This window comes from Erythrolamprus reginae, chromosome 6 (genome assembly GCF_031021105.1).
Source record: "Erythrolamprus reginae isolate rEryReg1 chromosome 6, rEryReg1.hap1, whole genome shotgun sequence".
NCBI lineage: Eukaryota > Metazoa > Chordata > Lepidosauria > Squamata > Dipsadidae > Erythrolamprus > Erythrolamprus reginae.
Window position 1 is genome coordinate 38335334 of NC_091955.1, and position 23984 is coordinate 38359317.

General features: G+C 44.8%; 1 protein-coding gene across 20 annotated transcripts in view; it reads left to right on the plus strand.

The window, feature by feature from the left end:
• PPHLN1 (periphilin 1) overlaps window positions 1-23984 on the plus strand; it is a 153334-nt gene that overhangs the window by 102259 nt on the left and 27091 nt on the right. For 10 of the 20 annotated variants that reach the window (XM_070755553.1, XM_070755547.1, XM_070755548.1 and 7 more), the window contains one exon: window positions 11735-11776. The exons of the other annotated variants lie outside the window; for them this stretch is intronic. In XM_070755553.1, the coding sequence (XP_070611654.1) occupies window positions 11735-11776 (42 nt within the window). The remainder of the gene's footprint in view (window positions 1-11734; window positions 11777-23984) is intronic. 20 annotated transcript variants of the gene reach the window in all.

The following is a 23984-nucleotide window of genomic DNA, read 5'->3' on the forward strand; positions in this document are numbered from 1 at the left end:
ATATGCTGCCCAATCCCAATGGGACTCAGGGTGGCTTACAACAGTAAATAGTACATACAATAAACAAAGTCAAATAATTGGTATTAAGAACACTAAAACCCATAATAAACTCTAATGAACTATCCAATCAAACTCACATACATACAGAACAACTACAAATCGGATGAAATAAAATGTTACATTCACGGCCCCCAGGCTTGCCGGCAAAGCCAGGTCTTCACAGCCTTTCAGAAGGACAGTAGGGTGAAAGCAGTACAGAAATCAGGGGGTAGTTGGTTCCATAACATCAGGACAGCCACAGAGAAGGCTCTCCCCCATGGACCCGTCAACCTGCATTGGAGGAGGCCAACTCCTTGTGATCTGAATTGTCTCTGGGAGGTATATGTCAGGAAGTGGTAGCCAGTGCAACACGCAGAATGCTGCATTCTGGACTACTTGTAGTCTTTGAACATTCTTCAAGGGTAGCCCCATGTAGAGCGCATTGCAATAATCTAGACAGGAGATCATAATGGCCTGATTGACCATGTGCAGAGCCTCCTGGTCCAAGTAGGGTCTCAATTGGTATACCACAAACCCGGGCAAAGGTCCCCCTGGCCACAGCCAAGAGATGGTAGTCAAGGCTCAGCTGTGGATCTAGGAGGACTTCTAAGTTACGGACCCTATCTGAGAGGGTTAAAGTTTCCCCCCTCTCTGAACAATTGATGGACACATGAATTGAATTGCATTTGGAGAGCGACTGGCAACTAATGTAGCTCGCGTTGAGATGGAGTAATAAGGGCATACCTATGTACAACCGTAATTGCACACGCCGGTACATTTTGCACCAGCTGATACAGCTGTCTCTGGAAGTTGCTATGTATTTTATGTCCTTCATACCAAACAAATGTGTGCCATCCAATTTATAAATCGTACCCCTCTAGTGTTAAAAGTCTTCTATTTCTAAGCAAAATCCATTACTTAATTCATGTCATTGCTGTTGCTTTGTAATACAACTCCCAATTGGCGGTTGGTAGGAAACCACCCCTTATTCTTGCATCTTGTAACATTTTCAAGCTAATCCTCGGTCTTTTCCCTTATTATTTTATTTATTCATCATTTTATTTATTGGATTCCTAGGCCGTTCTTCTCTGTAGACTCAGGGCAGTTTACAAGGTAAGAAACAATGCAAACATAATTATAAAAAACCCAACCATCTTATCAGAAACCCTATTTAAAAACCAATCTTAAAACCCAATACATACAGCCATTCAACTGATTCATCTCAAAGCAATCACTCTGCAGTTATTGAACCTCGAGGCGATGAGGGCATGAGTAACTGGGAAAAGGGACTCCCTGTCCAAATAGGGCTGCAACTGTTGCACCAGGCAAACCTGTGCAAACGCACCCCTTGCCACATCTGAGAGATGTTGTTCTAGCTTCACCTGCAAATCAAGGAGGACTGCCAAGTTGCAGACCCTCTCTGAGGGGGTCAAAAATCCCACCCACCCCCGGGTAATGGACGAACATGGAATTGTCCTTGGGAGGCAAAACCCACAGCCTGATGAACTGGACAAGGCCTTTGGAGCAGTGAGCTCCTACACCTGTTTATTGGACCCGTGTCCCTCCTAGCTGGTCTCGACCAGTAAGGAAGTGACAGAATGCTGGATCCAGGAGGTCATCAATGCTTCATTGATGGAGGGTACTTCCCGTCTCCGTTAAAGGAGGCCGTGGTGCATCCCCTCCTCAAGAAGCCTTCCCTGGATCTGGCTATTTTAAGCAACTATTGTCCTGTCTCCAACCTTCCCTTTTTAGGGAAGGTTGTTGAGAAGGTGGTGGTGCTCCAGCTCCAACGGTCCTTGGATGAAGCCAATTAGTCCAGTTTCAGGCCCGGCTACAGCACCAGAACTGCTTTAGTCGCACTGATGGATGAAATCTGGTGAGCACGGGATATGGGTCACTCCTCTATCCTGATGCGCCTTGACCTCTCTCTGGCTTTCAATAACATCGACCATGGTATCTTTCTGTGCCAGCTGGAGGTGTTAGGAGAGGGAGGCACCGTGTTATGGTTCTCCTCTTACCTCTCCTGTCAGTCGCAGTTGGTGTTAGAAGGGGGTCAATTCAGTGAAGCGGGGGGGACACGTGCTGGTGCCTGGAGGCTGTGAGGGTCTGGATGGGTGTTAACAGGCTTAGGATCAACCCCAACAAGACAGAGTGGCTTTTCCCTTGCCAAATGAATTTCATTATTATTTTGTTAATCTTCTTAAAAAGATTTTGTTTTTATTGATATCGTTGAAAATAAAAAGAGTAAACGTGGTAGTATGTTCATCTTAATTAATGCAATTCTGCCAATCAATGATAATTGAAGAGTTTTCCATTTTTCTAAATGTTTCTCAATCTGTTTTTTATGTTTTAAGTAATTATCTTTCTTAAGTGTTGAACATCTTGCCGATAGTTGGATCCCCAAATATCTTAGAAACATAGAAGATTGACGGCAGAAAAGACGTCATGGCCCATCTAGTCTGCCCTTATACTATTTCTTGCATTTTATCTTAGGATGGATATATGTTTATCCCAGGCATGTCCAGTTACTGTGGATTTACCACCCACGTCTGCTGGAAGTTTGTTCCAAGCATCTACTACTCTTTCAGTAAAATAATATTTTCTCACGTTGCTTCTGATCTTTCCCCCAACTAAACTCAGGTTGGGCCCCCTTGTTCTTGTGTTCACTTTTCTATTAAAAACACTTCTCTCCTGAACCTTATTTAACCCTTTAATCTCTGGAACCGTCTTCTACCGCATGAATCCCAGTGGCCGATAAGGTCCCACAGAGTTGGCCTCCTCCAGGTCCCGTCAACTAAACAATGTTGTCTGGTGGGCCCCAGGGAAAGAGCCTTCTCTGTGGTGGCCCCGGCCCTCTGGAATCAACTCCCTCCAGATATCAGAGCTGCCCCCACCCTCCTTGTCTTTCATAAATTGCTTAAGACCCATCTGTATTGCCAGGCATGAGGGAATTGAGATATCTCCCCCAGGTTTATATAGTTTAATGTTTGGTATGCTTGTGTTGTATGGTTTTAAATGGGTTTTTTAGATTTTTTAAAAATATTAGATTTGTTACATTGTCATATTGTTATTATTATTGTTGTGAGCAGCCACTAGTCTGCGGAGAGGGGTGGCATACAAATCTAATAAATTATTAGTAGTAGTATTAGTATTATATGTTTCGATCATGTCCCCCCTTTCCTTCTGTCATCCAGACTATACAAATTTAGTTCATTAAGTCTTTCCTGATACGTTTTATGCTTATGACCTTCAAGATCTTACTTGAAGATCTTTAAGATTTTACTTTTTTGCAGTCCGTGTGTCCAAAAGATCTGTCAATTCCATTTTTTTATTTTGTCATATTTTTTACAATCATTTTTTCTTTTCTTTATTTCTTTATTTTAAGTCCAACCACTTCTCCGTCAATTTGATATAGAAGTTTTGGTCCTCAGTTAAGTGGATCTTCAAGTATACTTCAAGTTTATACTTGAAGTAGATCTTCTAGTACAGTGGTCCCCAACGTTTTTTCCACCAGGGACCAGTTTCAGCAAGGCAATTTTTCTATGGCCCGGTGGGGGCGGAAAGGGGTGTGGTTGGGGGCGGGATTAAGCATGGGGGTGCTGGTCCTTCCCGCCCCTCTTTCCCGCCATCGCCCTGTGGCCGGCAGAACCTGCCTCCCAAACCCTCTTGCCCGGCGGCAGGTGAAGCGCTGGAGGGAGGGGGTCAGGCCGGCCCTCCTGCCTCCCCCCCCCCAGCCAAAAACGCAAAGGCGTGCCACGGCAGAAGCCAAAAGAGGCTTGAGCCTCCCGCCCCTTCCCGCCCCTCTGTCCCGTCTATCGCCCTGTGGCCGGCAGAACCTGCCTCCCAAGGCCTCTTTCCCAGCGGGAGATGAAGCACTGGAGGGAGGGGGCGGCGGCAGGAGGACTGGCAGCTGCTGACTCCATGGACCGGTGCAACATGCCCCGCGGCCCGGTACTGGTCCACGGCCCGGTGGTTGGGGACCCCCTGTTCTAGTATAAACACTAAATCATCTGCAAATGCTTGTAATTTATATTATTCTTTTCTAATTTTAAGTCCTGTGATTTCCTTATCCTCTTTTATATTTTTATTTAATACTTTTAATGTCAAAATAAATAACAATGGTGATAATGGGGATCCTTGTCTTGTTCCTTTAGTAATATCTACTTTATCAGTCATTTCTCCATTTATTATTATTATTGCTGTTTGTTTGCTATAAATTCCTTCTATTACATGAAGGAATCTTGTCCTAACAACCATATACTGTAATTGTCGGTTCAAAAACTGCCAATTTACATTATCAAATCCTTTTCTGCATCCAAAAACATCAACGCCATATCGGTCCAGTCCACCCTCTGGACACCATTCTTGACACTACCGAAACAGGCCAAGCAAGTGTGTACACCTGGTGTGTGATTCTGCCCCTGCACAAGCATAGAATCAAAAACACTGAAAATTGACAAAACTAACCTCTGCCACTCATGGCCTGCTATCCTGCTCTGCCGTGAACGGCAGCTCCACTGGAAGTAGCCTGCCCTGCAATCAGGCCATCTTTGTAACAATCCATCAGAGCTTCAACTGAATACCCAAGCAAATAAATTACTAGCTTGCAAAACTCAATTTCCACCCCTGGGTCAGGGTTTTCATCCTGCTTCTAGCTAGAGGGTCATCACCACATGGAACATCTAGGAGAGGGAAAGGATTATGGCTGGAGAGGAACCCAAGATATTACAAACACCCAACACTATCTTAAGCGTGCAACTGAATGTAGAGGATGCTTGTTTTTCTACCAGTATGTCAGCGATCTCTGCTTGTTTATTCTTGAATCTCAAGGCTGCAGCTATTCATGACCGGACTAGGGAAAGAAGCAACAAGGTGTATGTGAACTATGCTGAGTCCACAACAACATTTATTTGGGCCACCGTCTCCCTACAAATTGACCCTAATAAAAAGACTTTTAAATCAATAAGATCTTATTTAGAACTTTATTGCTCTCCTTATTTGCAGGAGTGGACAATATATTTTACCTGTTCCTTGTTTTAGTTAAATTGTTAGTTCTTTTTTTTTTACTAGGGGCGGTGGCGGCGGGGGTTTGAGTAGTGTATATGTATATATCCTCTCAGCGGCTTTGGTTGTACTGATGAATGATCTCTGGTGGGTCCAGGATAGTGGTCACTCCTATATCCTGATGCTTCTTGATCTCTCAGTGGCTTTTTAATACCATCAACCACGGTATCCTTCTGCACTGATTGGAGGGGTTGGGAGTGGGAGGCACCATTCTGCAGTGGTTCTCCTCCTAACTTTCCGTTCAGTCGCCGTCAGTGTTGGGGTGTCGGGATCAGTTCCTAGAGCCCTCTTTTGTGGGGTACCTCACAGATTGTGGGGGGGACGATCCGCCGCCAGCCCAATGGCCATCTGCGGGGGGAGGGGGCGGATCCGCCGGCCCACCGGTGGCCATCCGTAGGGGGATGGATCCGCCGGCCTGCCAATGTCCATCTGTGCGGGGGCCGGGGGAGTGATCCACCGCCAGCCCGATGGCCATCTGCGAGGGTGGGGGGGTGGATCCACCGACCCGCCGATGTCCGTCCATGGGGGGGCGGACCTGCCGGCCCACCAATTGCCATCTGCGGGGTGGGGGGCGATCCGCCGCCAGCCTGATGGCCATCTGCGGGAGTGAGGGGGCAGATCCGCTGGAGAAAGAAAGGAAAGAGAAGGAGGGAGGGAGAGAAAGAGAGAAAAGAGAAAGGGGGAGAGAGAGAAAGGGAGAGAGAAAGAAGAGAGAGGGGGGAGAGAAAGAGGGAGAGACAGAAAAAAGAGGGAGGGAGAGAAAGAGAGAGAAAGAAAGAGGAAAAGAAAGAGAGGGAGAGAGAAAGAAGAGGGGGAGAGGGAGAGAGAGAAAAGAGATAGAAAAAGGGATAAAGGGAAAGAGAGAGAGAAAGAAAGGGGGAGAGAGAGAAAGAGAGAGAGAAAGAGAATGAGAGAGAGGGAGGAGAGAAGTGGAGAGGAAGGAAGGGGGAGGGAAGGAAGGAAAGAGAAATGGAGGGAAAAGGAAGGAAGGAAAGAAGGAATAAAGAAGGAAAGAAAGGAAGAAGAAATGGACGGAACAAGGAATAAAGGAAGGAAGAATGAAATGAATAGAGGGACGGAGAAAGGAAGGACTTTTTGGGGGGTTAATTTTTTTTTTAATTTTTTTTAAAAAAATTATCTCAATATACATTCAAAGTGCTTCCTTCTTTCTATGTACATTTTTCTATAAACAAAGAAAACCTTGTATAGCCAATCAGATGTTAACAAAAGAAAATTAAATACAAAACATAAACATATAGGAATTTCAGACTTCTTCCTCCCCCAGCACATTTATCTAATCCCAAATTTAAAAATTATTTCAGTCCATCCAACATTTAGCCAATTAATACTTATCTACATTCTTACTTAATTATTAATCTTAAATTTAAGTCAATTTGAGAAAAGAAAAAAAAGGGGGGGAAATCTAAGTATTTTCTATTTTCAATCAATTAAAAGTAATATCATTAATCTCCCCAACAATTCTAAATTCAATTCCATTTATGCATTAATCCAAATCACTATCACCTACTACATATCTTATTATAATCAATACTTCTAAATTTATTAAAACAGATCAGCAATTCCTAATTTTATATATTTAAACAGAAAAAATAATTAAAGTTAAAAAAAGAACAAACAAAACAATACTCCAAGCTTAATCAACACTTCTCAAACTCCAATTTCTTTAATCTGAGCAGGACTTTGAACCAAACCCTTTTCTTGTTTCTTTTTTGTATCCCCTTTTAATCCCCTTTTCCATTTTATTCTTTATATTCTTCCTTCTAGGAAGGACTGTTAGAAAAATTAAGGGGTTATTGGATCAAACTTTGGACACTTGACAACGTAGTTATGATGGTGGTAATGTCCCTGGGTTTTGTGAACATCTTTTGGGATCTTCTGACAAGCAACTGCAGGGAGTCACTTAACGACTGTGGCAAGAAAGGTGGTAAAGTGAGGCAGAACTCACTTAATAACTATCTTACTCAGGAGATAAAAACGTTGGCCTCCATTGGGGTCAGAACAGAAGTCGAGGATTATCTGTCTGACCAGCGGACACTTTTAGAAGCAGATCAGCAGATCAGGAGTACATTTTGAAGCTCCACAGAAAACATCTAGGGGGGAAGGCGGGTTGTCCTCGACTTACAATGGTTAATTTACTGACCGTTCAAAGTCGCAACGGCCCTGAAAAAAGTGACTTATGCACCCTTTTCACACTTAGGACCTTCGCAGCAGCCCAATGATCGTAGGATCAAAACTTTGCTGCCATTTCATATTTATAACCGTTGCTGTGTGTCCTGAGGTCACGTAACCTCCTTTTGTTTCTAATCGATCCACTCCCAGGCATGAAAATGTGCCGCTCAGACATCATACTTTTCCGCCTGCACCGAAAAAAAATTAGAGGGAACATTGTTTGCCCCCTGTGCCAATTCAGTAAAGCAGTTGAAGTGATGTGCCGGTGCTGGGAGTGCCTGGATGGATATCAGCAGACTAAAGCTCAACCCTGACAAGACAGAGTGGCTATGGGTTCTTCCTCCCAGGGACAATTCCATCTGCCCATCCAACACTCTGAGGCAGGGGAAACTTTGACTCCCTCAGAGCAGGTCTGCAACTTAGGAGTACTCATAGATCCAAAGCTGAGGTTAGAGCAACATCTCTCAGCTGTGGCTAGGGAGCTTTTGCACAGGTCTGCCTGGTGCAGCAGTTGCAGCCCTATTTGGATAGGGAGTCTCTTCTCACAGTCACTCATGCCCTCATCATCTCGAGGCTCGATTGCTGCAATGCGCTTTTATTGGGGCTACCCTTAAAGAATGTTCAGAGACTTCAACTAGTCCAGCATGCAGCTGTGCGAGCCATTATGGGTGTACCTAGATACATATTAGTATCCCCATATTAGTCCAGCACTCCATGAGCTGTACTGGCTGCTGATTGGTCTTTGAACGTAATTTAAGGTGTTGGACATTACCTATTAAGCCCTACATGGCTTCGGACCAGATTATTTACTGGACTTTCTTCGCATGTCCCAGTGACCAGTTATATCGCGCAGAGTTGGCCTTCTCTGGGTACTGTTGGCCAAGCAATGCTTGCTGGCAAGGACCATGAGGAATAGCCTTTTCTGTTGCTCTGGTCCTCTAGAACCAACTCCCCCAGAGTTTTGTACCGCCCCCACTCTCCTAGCCTTCCGAAAGGCTCTGAAAACACACTTATGCCTGGGGCTCTCTTTCATTCTGGCCTGTAGTATGAATGAGTGATGATTGTATGCTGTTTGTACTGTGTTTTAATTTTATTGTTTTAAGCTGCCTGAGTCCGCTTCGACAGTGATTTTCAACCTCTTTTGAGCCGTGGCACATTTTTTACATTTACAAAATCCTGGGGCACACCACCAACCAAAACGACACAAAATGGCACTCTAACACAGTACATATTATACATATAGTTAATAATATAGTTTCATAACCGGCTGAGGCTTCATCTAGTGGTGGCAACATTTACCTCCAGTCCTGACCAGGATTAGAAATCGGGAACATGGGGAGGAATAGCAGCTTCAACTTCTTGCCGCGGCCATACAATGACAAGTGCGTGGCAGCCCGAGCGGGGACCTTCCTGGGTGAGAGGTGGTCTGCTACTGGTTCATCGCTACTGGTCAGCTTTACATCTCCACCCCATGTCCAGTCAACGAAGCAGTGGAAGTGATGTGCCGATGTCTGGAGGCTGTTGGGGCCTGGATGAGTGTCAACAGACTCAAACTCAACCTTGACAAGACGGAGTGGCTGTGGGTTTTGCCTCCCAAGGACAATTCCATCTGTCCGTCCATCACCCTGGGGGGAGAAATTATTGACCCCCTCGGAGAGGGTCCGCAACTTGGGCGTCCTCCTCGATCCACAGCTCACATTAGAGAAACATCTTTCAGCTGTAGCGAGGGGGGCGTTTGGCCAGGTTTGCCTGGTGCACCAGTTGCGGCCCTATTTGGACCGGGAGTCACTGCTCACAGTCACTCATGCCCTCATCACCTCGAGGCTCGACTACTGTAACACTCTCTACATGGGGCTACCTTTGAAGAGTGTTCGGAAACTTCAGATCATGCAGAATGCAGCTGCGAGAGCAATCATGGTCTTTCCAAAATATGACCATGTTACTCCAACACTCCGCAGTCTGCATTGGTTGCCAATCAGTTTCCGGTCACAATTCAAAGTGTTGGTCATCACCTATAAAGCCCTTCATGGCACCAGACCAGGATATCTACGAGACCGTCTTCTGCTGCACGAATCCCAGCAACCGGTAAGGTCCCACAGAGTTGGTCTCCTCCAGGTCCCGTCAACTAAACAATGTCGTTTGGCGGGACCCAGAGGAAGAGCCTTCTCTGTGGCAGCTCCAACCCTCTGGAATCAGCTCCCTCCAGAGATTAGAACTGCCCCCACCCTCCTTGCCTTTCGTAAACTCCTTAAAACCCACCTCTGTTGGCAGGCGTGGGGGAACTGAAACATCTCCTCCTGCCTATGTAGTTCTTTGTGTATGATATGACTGTATGTATGGTTTTATATATATATATATATATATATATATTGGGGTTTCTTGTTTTTTAGACTTTTCAAATGTATTATTGTTATTTTAGATTCTAACTATTAGATTTGTCATTATATATTGTTTTTATCATTGCTGTAAGCCGCCCCGAGTCTATGGAGAGGGGCGGCATACAAATCTAATAAGTAATAAATAATAATAATAATAATAATAATAATAATAATAATAATAATAATAATAATTAATCCTAGTAGGTGATTGGTCAGTGAGTGTTCCCTGTGCCTCCACTCTTCCTGTCGCTAATAGCTGGAGGTATCATGAGGGGAATGTTTATGTTCAGATCGAGGTGGATGGAGGCGGGCCAGATAAACGGCCTCTGCGGGCCATATCCGGCATGTGGTCTGTATTTTGGGGACCTATGTTTAATTTCCCCATGGCTCACTTGATCATATCTCACGGCACACTAGTGTGCCATGGCACAATGGTTGAAAAACACTGCGCTATGAGAAGGACGGACTATAAATTTGAAAATCAATCAATCAATCAAGTAATCAAAGCTCACCCAGGGGGCAGCCATAAAAGCATCACAATCCCTCATCACTGGGGTATCCTCATTATGGAAGTCCACCATCCACTCAGCCATGGTACTTTCCAGTGCCATGGTAATGCACCGCACCTTGGATGTCTCATTTAGGAAATCCTCCCCATACTCTTGCATGTGGGTCAATAAAAATCCCAAAGCTTTGGGATCCCCATTGTATTTTATTCCCAGCAGAGGAACCTTTGGAATTTGATGCCTCCATGGTCCTCACCCTGCCCCCGATAGGGGCTCCTTGAGTTGCTGTTGCTGCTGCGGTCCCGGTTTCCCCTACTGGGTGTGTCTGTGTTTCCAAAAGACCTTCTGGGTCGGCCTCCTCCCCAAACTCTTCAGCTTCCCCCCCCCCCCAGCCAGCGATGCATACCTTTCACAGATTCTTTGATTCACTAAAGCTTCCTTCAGCAGTTGAAAAGCTTGGGTCAGCAGGAGATCTCCCCTGTCCTCCTCTTCCCATGCTGCTCCCCTTTTTTGGCACCTGGTTGTAGTCATTCTAGATGAGATTTCCTCTAGGGCAGGGGTATACAAAGTTGGCTCTTCTATGATATGTGAACTTCAACTCCCAGAATGAGCTAGCATAATTGGCTCAGGAATTCCGAGAGTTGATGTCCACAAGACATAGAAGATGCTGGGGGCAGAGACAGGTGGTTTTTTTCTTGTTTTCGTTCTCTAAAGTTGATATGTGTCTTATGGTTCAGTGCATCTTATAGTGCGAAAAATATGGTAGATAAATATATTTACAGTAAAAAGAGGCAAACAGCAGCATCATTAGGTAAATTAACATGGTAAACAGGGCAAAAGGCGAGACTTCCCCCTTACTCACAAGCAGTTAATTACAACTGATATTCTCTCATGCAGTGACCAACTCTCTTTAACCAATTAGTAGTGTGTTCTTACTCATTGTCCAATCCTTCACTACTCCCAATGTTAAATTTTAAATATCTTAACACTTGTTTGAAATCTTAGAAACATGTATAATGAAAACAGGCAGGGGTTCCAACTTACTGCCACTATCGGTGCTGATGTGTGCGCAGCTCCAGGTGATCGGTGGGCATGTGTGTGTGTCAGAGTGAAATTTGGCTTCTGTGCATGCGCAGGAAGCAAATCTCGCTAGAAGACGTGTGGCCACACGAGATTTTGATGACTGAAAATTGTTGAAATCTCACGAGTGCACATCCTCTCACAAGATTTTGCTTCTTGCGCATGCGCAGAAGCCAAATCTTGCTCCAACATGCATATTTGCCCACCAGTCACCTGGAGCTCCATTTCCACTACCAGTGTACCCTCCCCCACCATTCAGGTAGGAACCCAGTTCTGTATGAGGCACAAAAACCAGGTCCACACATGAAGGTCATAAAATGGTTGATTATTAAATGGCCTATGAACAGGAATCTTCTCTACTAATGGTTAGTACTTCCTTGGAGTTGGTTATGTTCAACAGAATTCAAAGGAGTGTTGGACTTAGTCTGCTTGTGGTTATGTGGGGAATTTAGGTTATTCCTTTATTTTCATCCCCAGGTTCTACCATTCCAGAATATGGAAATACAGTATGTCACAGAAGTGAGTACACCCCCTCACACATTGTATATATTTAAGTATATCTTTTCATGTGACAACACTGATGAAATGATACTTGGCTACAATGTAAAGTAGTGAGTATACAACTTGTATAACAGTTCTGTCCCCTCAAAATAACACAACATACAGCCATTAACATCCAGATCTGCCTGGCATCGACACAGCAATTCCAGACTGAGGCGGCATTCTGCAGCAATACTTGCGGTGCTTTGTGAACAATCGGCAGGACTGGTCGGAGTATCTCCCAGTGGTCGAGTTTGCAACGCGCAGCATACATCCATGCAGACCACCCCATTCTTCACAAATTATGGCTACCACCCTCACTTTTTCCCGCTCACGCTCCCGGGCTCTCAGTCAAAAACAACCTCCCGCACAGCGTTTTCTAAGGCCGCGCACAACAGCTGGGCATTGGAGTTGGGGGCAGGGAGTGACGAAAGTGCGGAGGCCAGCGAAGATTTCCCCTGTTCTGAATGTTGCACGCACGTGCGCGTGCACTCCCCATTCCCCTGCCAGTCCGCCAAGGGGGTGCAGATCCACGCCCCGCGTGCTGCAGGCGCCAGCATGATGACAGTCTGGGGGGGCAGTAGAGAGAAAGCAAGAGAGAAAGAAAGGGGGAGAGAGAGAGAGAAAGAAAGAGAAAGAAAGGGGGAAAGAGGGGGAGAAAGAGAGAGCAAAGGAAAGCGAGAGAGAGCAACAGACCGAGAGCGAGAGAAAGAAAGAGTGAGAGAGAAAGGGTGAGAAAAAGAGAAAGAGGGGAGAGAGAAAGAAAGCAAGAGAGAGAAAAAGAAAAGGAGAGGATGGAGGGAAGGAAGGCAAAATGGAGGGAAAAGGAAGGAAGGAAGGAAAAAGAAATGGAGGGAACAAGGAAGGAAGGAAGAATGAAATGAATGGAGTGACGGAGGAATGAAACACTTTTGGGGGGGTAAATTTTTTTAAAGTTTTCTCTAAACATACATTCAGCATTCCCCACCCCCCAGACGGTCATTGTGTACCATCTAATTTTCCATTAATAAAATGTGGTATTTTGTTTGTAACTAATATCAATCATCAAAAAAGTTGCAAAAGTTTTTTGTCTAATGTTGTCATCCATGTACATACTTTTCCTTTAATTAAATTCCCTCCTTAATGTTCCTTCAAAAAGTACAACACCAATTATATTTCTAACTTGTTAACCATTATGCCAAAGTGCTTCCTTCTTTCTTTATACATTTTTCTATAAACCAAGAAAACCTTGTATAACCAATCAGATGTTAAGAAAAGAAAATTAAAAACAAAACATAAACATATACAAATTTCAGACTTCTTTTTTGTATCCCCTTTTAATCCCCTTTTCCATTTTATTCTTTCTATTCTTCCTTCTAGGAAGGACTTTGTTAGAAAAATAAAGGGGTTATTGGATCAAACTTTGGACATTTGACAACGTAGTTAAGATGGTGGTAATGTCCCTGGGTTATGTGACCATCTTTTAGGATCTTCTGACAAGCAACTGCAGGGATTCACTTAACGACTGTGACAAGAAAGGTGGTAAAGTGAGGCAGAACTCAATAACCATCTTAGATAGAAACATTGGTCTCCATTGGGGTCAGAACAGAAGTCAAGGATTATCTGTCTGTCCAGTGCACTCTTTTAGAAGCAGATCAGCAGATCAGGATTCCATTTTGAAGCTCCACAGAAAACATCTAGGGAGGAAGGCAGGTTGGACCCTTAAGGTCCTTACAATGGTTCATTTACTGACCGTTCAAAGTCGCAACAGCCCTGAAAAAAGTGATTTATGCCCCTTTTTCACACTTAGGTCCTCTGCAGCAGCCTGATGATCCCAGGATCAAAACTTTGCTGCTGTTTTATATTTAGGCCTGTTGCTGTGTGTCCTGAGGTCACATGACTCCCTTTTGTTTCTAACCGATCCACGCCGAGGCATGAAAATGCCGCTCAGACATTATACTTTACAGACAACATTTAACATTTAAAGGAGCTACCATTGCTCCACTAAGCATAGAGTCTACGGAGAGGGGTGGCATACAAATCTAATAAATAAATCTAATAAATAAATATAAAAAAGAAGGCTAATTGTGATTCAGATCAAAACAGAAAAATAATTCTTAATATACTATTTATTTATTTATTTGATTTGATTTGATTTGATTTGATTTGATTTGATTTGTATGCCGCCCCTCTCCGGAGACTCGGGGCGGCTAACAGCAACAATAAAGCAGTGTACAATAGTAGTCTGATGTTAGAAACAATTAAAAACCCATTAATATAAAAAACCAAACATACATACATACATACCATGCATAGAATTGTAAAGGCCTAGGGGGAAGAGGGTCTCAATTCCCCCATGCCTGACGGCAGAGGTGGGTTTTAAGCAGCTTACGAAAGGCAAGGAGGGTATAACATCTACTTCAGTATTTCCATTTTAACGTTGTGATTAAGATAATTCAAATCAATTAATAAAACTAAAAACTTATCCATAAAATTTCTTAATATACTACTATAATATAATATCTACTTCAACATTTGTGTTATAACATTGTGGTTAAGATAATTGAAATCAATTAATAAGATTAAAAACTTATCCATAAAATTTCAATATATCATTTATTCAATTTAATAAATTTAAATTTTCTAGAATTTTTTAATATATTGTTAATAATCCTTTTTCACATTCCACCAATTATATACTTTCTCCCAAGTTTTATAAAACTCTGTTTCCATTTGATTATTTAACCGTCTCATCATTATATCTAATTCTGCACATTCCATGATTTTCTTTAAAACATCTTCGTCTTTTGGAATTTCCTTTTCTTTCCATTTTTCTGCAAATGTAATTCTTGCCGCTACTAATATATGAATTATTAAATAATATATTTCTTTTTTGTATTTGGTATCAGTGATGCCTAGTAGGAAGAATTCCGGGGTCTTTTTAATCTCCTTATTCGTTATTTCCTTTAACCATTTTTCTACCTTATTCCAATAGATCTTAGCTTTGGGGCAGGTCCACCATATATGAAAATATGTACCAATTTCTTTTTTACATTTCCAACAAACAGGAGAGGTATTTGGGAACATCTTTGAAATCCTATATGGTGGAAGGTGCCATCTATAAAACATCTTAATTTGATTTTCTTTAAAAGAAATTGATTTAGTTGTTTTCCAATTGTATACCCATACCTTTTCCCATGTATCTAAATGTATTTCTTTTCCAAAATTTTTACACCAACTGATCATATTATCTTTCAGTATCCAACCTATCATTTTATAGTTTATTAAATGTTTATATAACTTCCCAATTAATTTCCCTTGATTTTGAATTAATAATTTCCCAAGTATGTTATTATCTTTTAAAAAAATAAAAGTTCTGACATCTTTTTGGTATCTAGAATTAATCTGGGCATACCAATCAATGTCGCCGCCTATCTCATGCAGTTCTTGTTTTGTTTTCAATTTTAGTTGATTATCCAGTAGGTCTCTATAGCATAGTTCCCTGTAAGCTGCGCAGCGCGCTATAGCGCAGGCAAATTTTAACGACAGCCCAGAGTTTTCCAAGCTGGCGCGGAGCGGGTTTCTCCCCGACAGACAGCTGATCCGCCCCTCCCAAGCTGTTGGTGGGAGAGAAAACCCCGGCTTCCTGGGCTCTGCCGTCAGCCGCGCCCATCTCCTCCCACGCCCTTCCGCTTCCCCTCGGCGTCGGAGGAGGCGTTGGCTTCCTCCCCAGCCGCTGTGCTGGGAGCTGCCCCCTGGAATCGGGGGCGACGGGCCCGGAATCGGCCTACTCCGCCTCCTCCCCCGCGCCGTGCAGGCCAGCAAAGCGTCAAGGCTTCTGAGGTGAGCTGCGTGGCGGCAGCGGGAGGCAGAGCCAAGGGGAGGGCATGCCGGTCAGCAAAGCTGGCTGCCCACCAGCCTGATGCCCGTCCATGTGTGTGGGGGGGGGGCGAATCCACCAGCCATGCTGCCAGCCTGATATCCGTCCGTGCGGGGGAGATGAATCCGCCAGCCACACCACCAGCCTGATATCCGTCCGTGCGGGGGGGGGGGACGAATCCGCCAGCCACGCTGCCAGCCTGATGTCTGTCCGTGTGGGGGGGCTCTCTTTCTTTCTCTCCCTCCTTCATTCCCTCTTTCTCATCGAGCTGGCGGTTTGGCAGATGGATTCACCCCCCCCGCACGGACGGACATCAGGCTGCGGGCATGGCCGGCGGATTCGCCCCAACCCCACACGGACGGACATTCCGGGAAAGCAGCGCGCTTTTCAAATTCGCTGCTTTCCTGGGCAGGGGGGGGGCAAGAAGGTGGCCGCCTCCCCCCCCTGCCCAGGAAAGAGGTGCAGGAAAAGCGCGCCCTGATGTAGCCAAAGCACAAGCTTTGCTTCCTCTCCCGCCGCCGCGCTGGGGGCTGCCCGCCGGTGGGTCCCCTCTGCCACCCAATCCCAGTAAAAGACTTCCTTGGGCATGCTTTCAAACGCGTCATTTACCCGGGCAGCCGGCTTCGCCTTCTCCTCCCCCGCTGCCATGCTGGGGCTGCCTCCTGCCCCCGGGGGCAACAGGCCCGGCCTCGGCCCACTCTGCCCCAGTGTGCCTGAAGCACAAGCTTCACTTTGTCTCCCGCCACCGCATCGTGCAGGCCAGCAAAGTGTCAAGGCTTCTGAGGTGAGCTGCGCAGCAGCGGCGGGAGGCAGAGCCAAGGGGAAGGCATGCTGGTCAGCAAAGCTGGCTGCCCGCCAGCCCGATGTCCATCCGTGTGTGTGTGGGGGGCGAATCCGCCAGCCTGATGTCCGTCCATGCGGGGGGGGCGAATCCGCCAGCCACGCCGCTAGCCTGATGTCCGTCTGTGCGGGGGGGGGGGGGATGAATCCGCCAGCCACACCGCCAGCCTGATGTCCGTCTGTGCGGGGGGGGGGGGATGAATCCGCCAGCCACGCCGCTAGCCTGATGTCCGTCTGTGCGGGGGGGATGAATCCGCCAGCCACACCGCCAGCCTGATGTCTGTCCGTGCGGGGGGGGGGCTCTCTTTCTTTCTCTCCCTCCTTCATTCCCTCTTTCTCATCGAGCTGGCGGTGTGGCCGATGGGTTTGCCCCCCCCCCCCCGCATGGACAGACACCAGGCTGCCGGCATGGCCGGCGGATTCGGCCCAACCCCACATGGACGGACATTCCGGGAAAGCAGCGTGTTTTTCAAATTCGCTGCTTTCCTGGGCGGGGGGGGGGGGGGCGAGAAGGTGGCCGTCTCCCCCCCTGCCCAGGAAAGAGGTGCAGGAAAAGCGCGCCCTGGTGTAGCCGAAGCACAAGCTTTGCTTCCTCTCCCGCCGCCGCGCTGGGGGCTATCCGCCGGTGGGTCCCCTCCGCCACCCAATCCCAGTAAAAGACTTCCCTGGGCGCGCTTTCAAATGCGTCATTTACCCGGGCAGCCGGCTTTGCCTTCTCCTCCCCCGCTGCCACGCTGGGGCTGCCTCCTGCCCCCGGGGGTGACAGGCCCGGCCTCGGCCCACTCTGCCCCAGTGTGCCCGAAGCACAAGCTTCGCTTTGTCTCCCGCCGCCGCGCCAGGGGCTTCCCCGCCACCACCGGGTCCCCTCTGCCACTCAATCCCAGTACAAGATGGTGGCAGCCCACATCAAGACGTAGCCGGCCACCGTTAAACAGGTAGGAAGAGGGTGGAGAGAGAAAGAGGGGGGAAGGAGGGAAAGACAGAGGGAAGGAGGGAGGGAGAAAGAGCAAAAAAGGAAGGAAGGAAGAGAGAAAGGAAGAGGGATGGAGAGAGAGGGGGAAAGAAAGATGAAGGGAGACAGAGAGAAAGGGGGAGGGAGAGATAGAAAGGAGGGAGAGGGGGATAGTAGGATAGGGGGAGGGAAAAGGAAGGGCTTGGAGAAAGGCGGGGAAAGATAGAAAGGAAAGAGGGAGGAAGAGATAGAAAGGAAAGAGGGAGGGAGGGAGAGATAGAAAGGAAAGAGAGAGAAAGGAAAGAAGGAGGGAGAGATAGAAAGAAAAGAGGGAGGGAGGAAAGAGGCAGGGAGAGATACAAAGGAAAGAGGGAGGGTGGAAAGAGGCAGGGAGAGATAGAAAGGAAAGAGGGAGGAAAGGGAGGGAGAGATAGAAAGGAAAGAGGGAGGGAGAGATAGAAAGGAAAGAGGGAGGGAGGAAAGGGAGGGAGAGATAGAAAGGAAAGAGGGATGGAGGAAAGGGAGGGAGGGAGAGATAGAAAGGAAAGAGGGAGGGAGGAAAGGGAGACATAGAAAGGATAGAATTATGGATGCAAGAACTCGCTCATGTGTGATAGCGCACACCCACACTTACTTTATTTGGGTTTTTAAAAAAATTTATTTATTTATTTATTTATTCTTATATGCCGCCCAGTCCCAAAGGGACTGCCGCTCAGACACTATACTTTTCCGCCCACCCCGAAAAAAAATTAGAGGGAACACTGCTCTATATTTCCATATTTTACTTTCTTTTAACAGATTTGGGTGCAAAATAGCTTCTATCGGTGAAATCCATTCTGGCATGACTAAAAAGTGATTTTCCTTATCTCGTTCCAAACATCTATTAGTGCTTTCCTTATAATATTACTTTTAAAGTATGAGTGAGTTTTAAATTTTTCATACCATACGAAGGCATGCCAGCCTAGCATTAAATCATGACCCTCTAGATTAAGTAATCTTCGATTCTCCAGGGTTAGCCATTCTTTTATCCACGTTAATGCCGTCGTTTGGTAATATAACTTCCAATTGGGGAAGGCAAGTCCTCCTCTCTCTTTCCGGTCTTCTAACGAACTTTGTTTTGTTCTTGGTTTCTTGCCCTGCCATATAAATTTGTTTGTAATTCTATTTAATTCTTTAAAGAAATTTGGTCCAGGGTTAATTGGGATAACTTGGAATAAAAATAATACTTTAGGGAAGATATTCATTTTAATTGTGGAAATTCTTCCAACTAAAGATAACTGTAAATTATTTCATATTTCCAAATCATTTTTATTTGTCCTAACAATTTTGTATAATTATCATTTTTTAAAGATATAGCTTTAGAAGTAATCCATATACCTAAGTATTTAACCTTTTTTGTTATTTTCATATTTGTTAAATTTTCAAGATACTTTGTAAATCTGTCATATTTTTCGTAAGTATTTGTGTCTTTTCCTTGTTTATTTTCAAACCTGCAACTTTCCCATATTCATCTATTAAATCTATTAACTTTAAAATTGATGTTAAGGGATCCTCTATTATAAAAACTACATCATTAGCAAAGGCTTGAGCTTTATATGTTTCTTTTTTAATCTTCAACCCTTTTATTTCCTTTTCTGCTCTTATTTTTATTAGTAAAGCTTCTAATGTTAAAATAAATAGTAATGGTGAAATTGGGCAATCTTGTCTCACTCCTCTTTGTATCTCTAATTTTCCTGTTTGCTCTCTATTTATTATAATTTTTGCTGATTGATTAGAATAAATGGCATCAATTATATTAAAAAATTTAGTTCCCACATTCATCTTATTTAATTGTATTTTCATAAAGGTCCAATCTACATTATCAAATGTTTTTTTGGCATCTAAAAATATAAGTGACATTTGTTTTTCAGGGTGTTGTTCATAATATTCTAGGGTATTTATAATTGTTCTTAAATTATTTTTAATTTGTCTACCTGGTAAGAATCCATTCTGGTCTTCATGTATTATTCCATTTATAATGTTTTTAAACCTAGTAGCAAATATTGATATAAAAATTTTGTAATCTACGTTTAATAGTGAGATAGGTCTGTAATTTTTGATTTTTTCCTTCTCAGTTCCCGCTTTATGTATTAATGTTATTAAAGTTTCTGTCCATGTTTTTGGTAATTTACCATCTACTATTATTTGGTTGAATATCTCTAACATATTTGAAGAGAGTATTTCAATATCTAACTTATAAAATTCTGTTGGTATCGCATCTGGACCAGTGGCTTTGTTGTTTTTCTGGTTTTTAATGGATTGCTGTAATACTATTTCTGTAAAGGGTTTGTTTAATTTTTGTTGTTGATCTTCAGTTAATACAGGTAAATCTATAGAGCTTAAATAATCAAAAATTAAATCTTCTTTTTCATATAATTTAGTGTAGAATTCTAACGCTATTTCCTTCTTTTCATCTATTCTATGTCTTATTACGCCTTTACTATCTATTAATTTTTTAATAATTTTATTTTCTCTTTCTTTCCTGAGTTTATATGCCAGCCATCTTCCTGGTTTATTTGCATGTTCAAAATATTCTTGTTTTGCTCTTTTTATTTGTTCTACCGTTGATTCTTGTTCTATCAGCCTTATGTTATGCTTTAATACTTCTCTCTGATTTTTATCTTTATCATCATATTCATTTTGTTGCATTTCTGATTCTAATGTTTTAAATTCATCCTCTAACCCTTGGTATTGTAACTTCTTCTCTTTATTCTTTTTGCCATGTAAGAAACTGTTAGCCCACATATATATATATATATATGCCTTTGTTGTGTCCCAAAGATTTTGTGGGGTGGTATCATTGTTTTCATTTAAAAACAAAACAAAACTCCAATTCTTTCCCTATCCATTCTTTATATTCAGGGTCACATAATATATTTCTATTCATAGACCAATTATTAGATTTTCTCTTACCTTTCCAGTATATAACTAATGGGTTGTGGTCTGCCCAGCTATTAGTTTCTATCTCAATGTCTCTGATCTTTTCCATTGTGTGTGCTGGCGCTCAGGCCAGCATGGGTGGATTTTGTCGATGCCCTGACCTGATCTGGGCTTTTCATTTACACCATCTGTCCAAACCCGGCCCTCTGTGCAGGACCCAAGGGAAGGGCCTTCTGGGGGGATAGTGTTGTGGTTGGCTTGCAGCCAGGTCCTCTGGCAACGGACTTTGAGCTTGATAAACTGGAGCCATCTGGGCACGGTCGGCTTGTGTGGCTGTCGGAGCCGGAGGAGGAGGGAGAGTGGATGTGAGGAACCTACAGAGGCTATAAAACCCCCAACTGGGGATTTGCAGCCACCAAATGGGGCTTTGCCAGGGTCTGAAGAGGAGGAAGAGGAGATAAGGGACCCAATCCTGAATGTTTGGGAAGAAGAAGGCAGTAGCAGTTAAGAAAGCTCAGAAAGAGAAAGTGAGCTCAGCTGTGCATAGTCTACACTCCCAGAGAGTATATAAGGGGGAGGAGTTGGAAGATGCTCTTTGCAAGAAGCCAATGTTCATGCCTCCGGAGAAGAGCCTTTGAAGAATGTTTTTGCCTGACAAACCTTGATACATTAATGGACATTTATAGGATTATTTTCTTGTAAAGTAGACTTTGGCTGAGAAACAACTGTGTGGCACATTATCTTATCAACTTGGCCCCACGCCTGGAGTTTGGCAGCGAACCAAAACAATAATAATAATTTTGAAAAGACTTTCCTTCTTTTATAGGGGCTATTTAATCCATTGATATTTATTGAAAATAACTTTATTTCATGTTGCATTTCTATTATAAAGAGTTAGAGATTTGTTGTTGCTTCTTTACTTGTTTATTGCTGCCGCTGTCCGAGATCTGGTTCTTGTTCCTTCTTTATTATTTATTTATTTATTTGTTTCCTTCTCCGACTCTACTCTCCCTCTCCATCTCCTCATTTATTTGTCTTGAGTAATAGTCTTCGTCCTTACTTGATTCTATTCTATCTCCGCTTTCCGATTCTAGTTCTAATCTTGCAGTTTGCTCCAAAACTTCTTGAGCTTGTTCTGTGTTCTTCACTGCACTGGAAGGAGAGTCCAACATGGGTAATTCTCTAGTCTCATTGGTAGGGACTGAGTTTAGATTAGCATATCAATTTAATACCGCCCCCTAGCTGCCTCAATAGCTCAGTTTTTAAAAACTCAGTCTAGTGTAGGGACATGATGAGTTTTCCTCCAGGAAAATCCTGTAAGGTGTGTGTAGCATATAGTATTTCTTGTAATTTCCTATTAATTTTTTTTGCTTTTGTCTTGCAGGTTTTTTTGCAAGGATGGGGTCTCTGCCCTCCACGGGCACTACCCCCTACAACTTATCCTTATAGGGCCTCTTCTCCCAGAGAGAACTACCCTCAAGAAGGAGATTGCAGTCCCTGGTCACTGACCTCCGAGGCCAAACCTGGCTGCCAGCCTAAGGTGGGGGTCTGCCCCCACCCCCACTGGGAGGCTAGACTGAGACCGGCTTTCAGGGAGCCTTACCAGCTGTTTGTCTGCCAGCAAGGCGATCGCCGGCATCGCCGAAGCAAGAAAACCGCAGGAAAAAGGAGCTGCGGTTGGACACAATTGCTGGGAATTGAAAGGGCTGCTTCTCAGCTGAGCCCAGGACTCAGCGGGCGCCACATCTCCGGTCAGGATCGGCATGAAAAAACACCGATTGGGGAAGAAGACAAGAGTCGGAAACCACGCCCCAGCTGATACCCAGGCGGGAAAGGGGTGATCCGCCATTTTGGGTGGGGGCGGAGCTGCCGCTAATTGTAAGGAGGAAAGGCAGCAGATTGCCGGCAGCCTATCAGCTGCTTGGCGTGAAAGCCTTGCAGGATCAGGCGCACCTGCGCAGTGGCCCCCTGACCCGTTCCGCCATTTTGATGACTATTTACAACAAAAAAGTCAACTGGAGATCTGGAACTCAAGCAGTTTGCTCTAATTATTTATAGTAATCGTGAGTACAATGGCAGATCAAGAGGAGGCAGAAGACAGGTCAGACCCCTCCCCCATGGCTTCCAAAGCTAAGGAGAAGTCACACTCGGGCAAAGCAAAGGCAAAATCTGCCCAGGCCTCATCTTCCCTTAAGGAAGCCGAAAGGAAAATAAGGGCCTTAGAGCAGCAACTTGAGGCAGCTTTAAACCCTAGCACCTCTGCTACCATGAGCTCAATTCCACCTATACAGTGGTACCTCATGATACGAACTTAATTGGTTCCAGGAGGAGGTTCGTAAGGTGAAACGTTCGTAAGACGAAACAATGTTTCCCATAGGAATCAATGTAAAAGCAAATAATGCATGCAAATCCTTCAGGAAAATCCCAAACTTTAGAAGGGAGGCGAACAGAGGGCAGGGAGGAGCAGCTAAAGGGGGCGGGTGGAAGAAGCAAGGCTAGGCTAAAGGGTGAGTGGGAAGGAAGAAAGGCAAGGGGGGCGCATTAACAAAAGTAGAACAGCGTGCTTGCAGGCACTGAAAAGGTGTCTTTTGAAGAAAGAAAAGGGAGGGGCGGCTTGGAGGGGGAAAGACTTTGCAGAGAACTGTGTGCTTGCAGAGGCACTGAAAGAGTGTCTTTTGAAGAAAGAAAAGGGAGGGGCGGCTTGGAGGGGGAAAGTCTTTGCATTAACAAAAGTAGGAGAACAGCGTGCTTGCAGGCACTGAAAGGGTGTCTTTTGAAGAAAGAAAAGGGAGGGGCGCCCCCTTGCCTTTCTTCCTTCCCACTCACCCTTTAGCCTAGCCTTGCTTCTTCCACCCGCCCCCTATAGCTGCTCCTCCCTGCCCTCTGTTCGCCTCCCTTCTAAAGTTTGGGATTTTCCTGAAGGATTTGCATGCATTATTTGCTTTTACATTGATTCCTATGGGAAACATTGTTTCGTCTTACGAACTTTTCACCTTACGAACCTCCTCCTGGAACCAATTAAGTTCGTATCATGAGGTACCACTGTATAGGTGGAATTGAGCTCATGGTAGCAGAGGTGCTAGGGTTTAAAGCTGCCTCAAGTTGCTGCTCTAAGGCCCTTATTTTCCTTTCGGCTTCCTTAAGGTAAGATGAGGCCTGGGCAGATTTTGCCTTTGCTTTGCCCGAGTATGACTTCTCCTTAGCTTTGGAAGCCATGAGGAAGGGGCCTGACCTGTCTCCTGCCTCCTCTTGATCTGCCATTGTACTCACGATTTCCCCCTCCAAGCCGCCCCTCCCTTTTCTTTCTTCAAAAAAGGGGGGAAAAAGAAACCCCTTCATCCCAGCAGCAGCGGCTTGTGTTTATAAGGTGAAAATAGTTCGGAAGAAGAGGCAAAAAAATCTTAAACACCGGGTTCGTATCTTGAAAAGTACGTTAGAAGAGGCGTTCGTAAGATGAGGTACCATTGTACCTCCTTTTCAGCAGATGACTCAGTCCATGGCCCCATCCTCTCCTCAGATCCTACCCACCCAGTTGGGTCTAGCAACGGAGAGAGACTGGTCCCCTGACCGCCAGGGGGCACCATTGCACCCCCCCCAGGTAGCGCCATCTCCAGGGT